This window comes from Octopus bimaculoides, chromosome 16, assembly GCF_001194135.2.
Source record: "Octopus bimaculoides isolate UCB-OBI-ISO-001 chromosome 16, ASM119413v2, whole genome shotgun sequence".
In the NCBI taxonomy this organism is placed as follows: Eukaryota; Metazoa; Mollusca; class Cephalopoda; order Octopoda; family Octopodidae; genus Octopus; species Octopus bimaculoides.
In genome coordinates, this window is record NC_068996.1 from 52,746,893 (window position 1) to 52,754,403 (window position 7,511).

At 34.8% G+C, this 7,511-nt stretch overlaps 1 protein-coding gene across 1 annotated transcript in view; it reads left to right on the forward strand.

The window, feature by feature from the left end:
* LOC106870460 (sodium/glucose cotransporter 4) overlaps positions 1 to 7,498 on the forward strand; it is a 96,758-nt gene extending 89,260 nt beyond the window's left edge. The window contains exons 12-14 of the mRNA XM_014916561.2: positions 591 to 806; positions 3,129 to 3,282; positions 4,598 to 7,498. Of these exons, the coding sequence (XP_014772047.1) occupies positions 591 to 806; positions 3,129 to 3,282; positions 4,598 to 4,815 (588 nt within the window). The 3' untranslated portion in view covers positions 4,816 to 7,498. The remainder of the gene's footprint in view (positions 1 to 590; positions 807 to 3,128; positions 3,283 to 4,597) is intronic.
* The last annotated feature ends 13 nt before the right edge of the window (positions 7,499 to 7,511 follow it).

Genomic DNA, 7,511 nt, shown 5'->3' on the forward strand with positions numbered 1-7,511 from the left:
GGGGGGGGGGTAGTGAAAGATATGAGTGATTCAGGAAGGAGGATGTGGTAAGTGGGAGTAAAGGAAGGAAGGGGAGTAGCAGAAAGAGAGAGAGAGAGATGTACAGTGATAGAGATGGAAGTCAGATCTATGTAGGGGTGGCTGTAGCGTGGGAGAGATAAAGATGCTGGTGGGGATGGAGGGGTGTTGGGGGGTGTCACCTGCAGATGTGATAGCAGTGATGAGAAAGGTGTGGCAGTCCTATGACAAAGTTCAGAGGAAGAGGAGGAGGAGGGGAAATAAATGGAGGTACAGAATGGTGCGGGGTGGGGGGGGTGATTGTGGAAAAATAAAGTGATATTGAGAATGAAGGCCGCATTTTAAGTGGAAGAGGTTGCCAGCTCTTGTCAAACCACCCAACCCATGTGTCAGCATGGACAACAGACATTAATTGACAACAATAGCAATGATGATGATGATGATGTTGATAATGATGATGATGATGATGATGATGATGATGGTGATGGTGGTGGTGGTGGTGGTGGTGGTGGTAATGATGATGATGACAATCTGGAGTATTTCTACTTTGCATGAAATTTAATTATTTTCAGGGTGCCTTTGTTGGACTGATGTCTGGATTGTTTATTGGTCTATTGCGATTTATTTGGGAATTTTCTTATGCTAATGTACCATGTGGAGAAGAAGGATCACGTCCATCCATTATTACAGATGTCCATTATTTACATTTTGGCCTAATCCTTTTTGGTATTGTAATATTTATAACAGTTGCTGTTAGTTTGGTTTCAAAACCGAAACCACCACATGAAGTAAGTAAATCCCATTTTTTTCCCCCTGTTCTTTTTAATTTCAGCATATTTTTCCATGTTGATAAAATGCTGGATTGTTCAAGAAATTCTGAAATTTCTCGAAAAATTATGACCGTTGCTAAAAAGGATTTCTGCATCAACCATGTTACAATTTTGTGCTTCCTATTTAAGTCAATGCAAAAAGTAATCGAGGGTGTGCATTAAAGTGTCTGTTTCAGCCTGAAATAAATGCCAGTTCACCATATATGATAATGGGTATTCTACATTACTGTCTTTCACAGGGATTACATCTGAGCAACCTCAGACATTCAGTAAAAGACTGATGGAATGTGTCTTATACTCAATGCATGAAGACATTGACCCAATGTTCTGTCTTTATTTCATACATAACCTTTGTTTTACAAACAGAGAACTTATGCCTGATAGTTTGGGTTACCCCATAAATGAACTTATATTGTTCTCAATGATAGTAGCTACTTAGTCTGCATGAATTATTTATCTACAAACAAAATTTCAGCCTTGATGATATCACTGAAATTTATGTAAAGCTCTCAACAACAGATAATTTATGTAAAGCTCTCAACAACAGATAATTTATGTAAAGCTCTCAACAACAGATAATTTATGTAAAGCTCTCAACAACAGATAATGTTGTCCTAGGATGATTCCAGATAAGAAATGTATATTATGAACCAGATCAATTGTTTCACTTAGGATTTTACAAAGACTTGTTGCATACACGAAAAACAAAATAACATGATGTCTTTGGGGTTTTTCTTAGGAGGCATCATCAGTGTTGCATCACTAACTTATGGAATATCTTAGTTTGTCATTTCTGACTATGTTAAACAGCATGTTGATCATGTCAGGAAAGTTTGGAACAACATGACAGAGAATTTTATCATGTAGAGTTGTTTAAAAATAGTCTCAGACTAACCATATAGCCAACAAACTACAATCTATGATTTCATGGTGCCATTCCTCTCAAATCAAGGTGAAGAGTTGAAATAACATATTAGATACTAGAATAAATATATGGGTATGCAAAATAAACATTTCATTGACTATTTTAAAAACATATTTCAATCTCATTACCTAATAAGCTTCTTAATTCAAATTTTAAATTTTTGCACAAGGCCAGCAATTTCAAGGCAGGTGTGAGTCTATTATATTGACCCTACTGCTCAATTAGCATTTATTTTATTGACGCCCCAAGATGTTGATAGACAACCACAGCAGAATTAGAGCTCAGAGTGTAAAGGCAAATGAAATGCTGCTAAGCATTTTGCCTGGCATGCAGCCAGCTCACCATCTTAATAATAACAATGATGGTGATGATGATGATGAAGATGACAATGATGATGATGATCTCAAATTTTGGCACAAAGCCAGCAATTTTTTGTTGGGTGTCAAGTCAGTTACATCAACCCCAGTGCTCCGCTGGTGTTTATTTTAATGACCGCGAAAGGATGAAAGGCAAAGCTGGCCTTAGTGGAATTTGAACTCAGAAGGCAAAGACAGACTAAATGCCACGAAGCATTTTGTCCACCATTCTAACGGTTCCGCCAGCTTACTGCCTTCTCCTCAATTCCAGTGTCACTACATACGTTTTCTTCTAATCAGTTAATGCCTTCAGTAATGAAGACAGTTGATGCTTATATTTATTACCTTTGTATAAAGATTTGAATGACATTAGATAAAGCGTTAAAGCTTTTATAACCTTAGATTCCTGAGAATTATTTTAATTGAGGCTAACAGAGTTTCATTTTCAGGTTTCTTGAAAGGTATAAAAATATCTTGATATCTTCATTTCACACACACACACACACATATATATATATATATATATATATATATATATATATATACTTTTTTTTATAATAGAAGGGTAAAATCTGTTATAATTTTACCAGGTAGTCAGTGTGGAAATAAAAACCTCCTAGGTAAATTTTACAAAATATTTTATAATTATATTCATAATTATAACAAGGAATCGGCTTTATGCCACACCACACGCTGCAAGAAATAGAAGCTAAAAGCCCCTATTATCACCTTAAAATCTCCAAGAATAAGTGTGTTATTCTCTGAGATTTTAAGGTGGTAATAGGGGCTTTTAGCTTCTATTTCTTACAGTGTGGGGTGAGGGGTAAAGCCGATTCTTTGTTATTAAAATATATATATATCGTTTGTAGAAATACATAAATCCTCCAGAGAAGTATACTCTCTTAACTGCTCTCTCTCTCTCTCTGTATATATATATGTGTATGTGTGTGTATCCTTCAAAATTTCTTTCTAAGAAATTGCTTTCTCCATTAATTACAGCTGCATAATTTGACTTACTGGACAAGAAATTGGAAACCATTATCCAAAGCATCAACTGTGTCAAACATATCAGGAAGTGTGGCGAGCAAATTAGAAAGTATGGAGTGCAAATCAGAAAGTATGGAGTGCAAATCAGAAAGACCTACCAATGAAAGTATGTTATATTATATATTTACTGTAACAGTTCATTTTACTTTGGCTAGATCCTACACACATGCACGTGTGTGTGTGTGCACAGACACACACACACATACAAGAAATCTGCCAGACTTTTACAGAATTAGGTGGGCATAAGCATACCTGATATCGTTATCATTAAGCCTAACTCACCATAAAGTAAATACCATCATGACCGATATCCAAACTATAGTGGAAAAGGTTAGCCACTGGATTTGGTTAAAAAGAGATGATGAGTGATGGCTAGAGAAATATTGACCTTTATTCAATAACCAGTTGATCTAGCAAGTGGGGCCTCATATCAGTGAGGGGGGGGGCAGTGCACAATGATGCTGTCGAGAGGTAGGCCCCGAAACAGTGTGCATTCTCTTCTGATGACCCCAAACACTTGCTGGCTCCCAGTATGCAGAGTTCTCAACTGGTAGCCCTTGCATGTACAAGTTGTTTGCAAAACATCAAAATTACACCTTATAGCTAATTTTGGATAAAAGTTAAAAAAAGATAAAGGGTACAATTTTTCTAAATTAAATATATATATGTAATACAATGGGAAATTATGGAGATGTACTTGCATAGCAAGTGACCTGATCTGAGATCGTGTGCTGGAACAAAAACAATTGCAGCATGGAAGGTGTTTATAAGCCATTTAAAATAACACACAAAGACCGTTAGATTCACTTCAACATTTAAATTTAATTTGTCAAAATATTTTTGTCGCTTTGAGACCGCGATTATTTTGATATTTATCAGTAAAATGAAAAATCTGGACATGTTTTAGCTTTATCAATGCATCACAAACTAGCTGAATTAATTAATGAAATAATTAAGTAAAGGATTTTTTCCCTAGAATTTTATTCTATCACAATATTGGTTCAACTCTTCCTCAATCGTGAAATTAGAATTAACTTTGAACTGAGCTGTTAAATCCCTCCAAGTTTGAAAAGTCAGCAAAAAAGGCAGCTCTTTGATAGGATTTTAACTATGAATCAAAAAGTTGTATTTTACCCTTACATTAGCACATTCTCTTTTTGATATTAATAAGTTAAACTAAGGGTACTGGTATGTGTTCTGGCTGATTATGTTCTGAGTTCAAATCCTGTTGGGGCTGGTCATGCCTTTCACCCTTCTGAGGCCAAGGATGAAATGAAATATCAGTTAAGTTGACTAATTCCCCTGTTGTAAAATTACTGGTATTGTGCCAAATTAAAATCTATTAATCATAGGAACACTATTTAAACATTTAAAGTGAAAAATATCATTTTAGCAAGTCTTTTTTCCATTCTAAACTCCAGACAAATCACCCACAAAATGGTATGTTACTGCTTTCAACTGGATTTGTGGTATTGAAAAGCTTGCGCAACAGCCGGAAGAATTAACTTTGGAACAGAAAATTGAGCTACACGAGAAAATGACTAATATCGATGAAAAGCCAAAATGGAAAAGATTCACAAATCTTAATGCTATTGCACTGATTGTTCTAGCAACATTCTTGTGGGGTTTCTATCATTAAAACACTGTTCATCAATGCTAGATAAAGTTTGTTTAATATAAAAATATTGCAGGATTCAAATACATTTTAGAATTGATGAAACAAAATATTAACTAAAATGGCATGTAAGTCTGTTGAACTGTAATATAGTAAAAAAAAAAAAAATCTAGGACATAACCAATTTATATATCTGTAAGTGTGTATATATATATTTGTATATATGTACTCTTGTGGAACATCTCCCATCTTCTGTACTGCCTATACTCCCCACCCAACTGCTACTTGAGGGTAGGTCTCCATGCATCTCCAACACCATCTATTTCTCTCTCCCTCTCTCTTGTTACCTATCTCTCTCCCTTTCTTTTCCCAACTGGGTAACCAAGTATCTCCTTTGTAGTGAGACGCCTATCTCTATCCCTCTGCTATATCCTAACCTTTCACTTGGCACAAAGCCATCTCCCTTGGTTCCACTTCCTCTCTCAGCCAGACGTTCTTCATCTCACAAGTTACTTAATGACCCTGCTAGTGTTCATGCCATGTAAAACACACCACTGCTGACACCATATAAAATGCACCCAGTACATTCTGCATCCAGACTTAGAAACCATGCCAAAGCAGACAGTGGACCCTGGTGCAGCTCCAGGCCTTGCCAACCAATGCCAGCATGGAAGACGGATGCTAAATGATGATCATGGTGATGTATATATATATATATATATATATGTATTTCTTTCTATCTATCTATCGATCTACCTACCTACCTACCTATCTATCTATCTATCTATCTATAGATAGATAGACAGCTAGATAGATAGGTAGATAGACAGATAGATAGATGGACAGACAGGCAGACAGACAGACAGACAGACAGACAGACAGGTAGCTAGGTAGATAGATTGACAGACAGATTTATAGATAAATAATGAATAGATATATACATATACATTCATAGATATACACAAACACACACATGTATTTAAAGAATAGCAGTGACAATTAAAATTCTCTAACCTTTCTATTTGTCTTGTAAGCAAAATAAGAGCAAAAATATTTTGTTCGTTTACACTTTTCCCACTGCACAACATTATCACAATATTAATTTCATTTTCTTTTTAATGTTGGAATTCAAAGTAGATTATCTTTCTTTAAATTCTACTGAAAAAAATTACAATTTTCACTGGAAGAACAAAGTTTCTCAAATGGGTTCTCAAATGGAAAGTGAAATTCAAAGGGTGCTTTGGCCCAATGATAGAAAGTTTGTCATGTTTACTGGAGATGTGGGTTCAAATCCCATGGACAGTCTTTCACTTTTTCTATCCAAAAGAGGTATTTCAACCAAACAATTACAAGATATCGTTTATAGCTTCAAGTTACACTAAAAAAGAAAAATTATTTTACCCTCCACCACGAAATTACTGGCCCTGTGCCAAAATTTAAATTGAACATTTTATACTGGTAATATATTTCTATTGTCCTTTTTAACCCTTTCGTTACCAACCAGGCTCTATAGTACAAATGTCTTGTTTCCATAAGTTCTGAATTAAAATCTTCCACCAAACCTTAGTCACAATTTATGTTCCTAACACTAGCTGAATGCTAACAAAGTTATTTTACTAAATTCTTTGTTATATTTAAAATTAATTGAAAGAAACACAGAGCATTTCAACAGAAATATGGTAATAAAATGGTTAAACTATATAATAGAGAAACAATTCTTAACCCTTTAAATACCAACTCACCTGAAACTGCCTCTGGCTCTGGGTACAAATGTCTTGTTCTCAAAAGTTTTGAATTAAAATCTTCCAGTAAACCTTAGTCACAATTTATGCTCCTAACACTAGCTTAATGATAACTAAGTTATTTTACTAAATTCTTTGTTATATTTAAAATTAATTGAAAGAAACACAGAGCATCTCAAAATAAATGCAGTAACGAAAGGGTTAAAAATAGATCCTCCATCAAATCAGTTGTTCTGGTAGTTAGACTCATTAACTCACTCATTAGCTTAATATATAAATAGTTGAGTATTCCTTAGAGATATGTACCCCTAATGTAAAGTCACAGGCCAAATCAGGATCTTTGAACAAGGGGTAGAATCCATTGACTGGGCTTCCACACAGATTCCATCTATCAATTTTCGTCCACATGACCTTGTTCAATTCAAGGCTACGGTGAAAGAACTGCCCAAAAGATCAAATCTAGGAATCCATGATTGTAAAGCAAGCATTTTAATCACTCAGCCATGCTGTGATCCATTTCATAACTGGATCAGTAAATCTAAGAATTCAAGCTTGAAAGTTAAAAGTTTTCACTGCATATGAGACACTCCTTTTCTCTAAATTGTCACCCCCTCTGCAAATCTTAGAATTTTTTATTTGAAATTTCCCACCACCTCCACCACCAACTGGCAATGATTCATGTTATGTCCGTCCACTAACATGTTTCCTCTTGCTGCCTCATATATATATATATATATATATATATATATGTATGTATGTATATTCATCATGTTGATCCATTAAACCCTACACATTTTTTTCTCTCTCCATTTTTTTTTACTTTCAATGCTTTCTTTTGAAAAGTGTAGACTCAAAATATCAAAGACTTTTCTATTCTTTCTGAGTGTCAAACTAATACACCTGCTTGTTGCTCCTTCACCTGTCTCCATCTCATGTTTTCTGTAAATTTGAACTATATATATATATATATATATATAT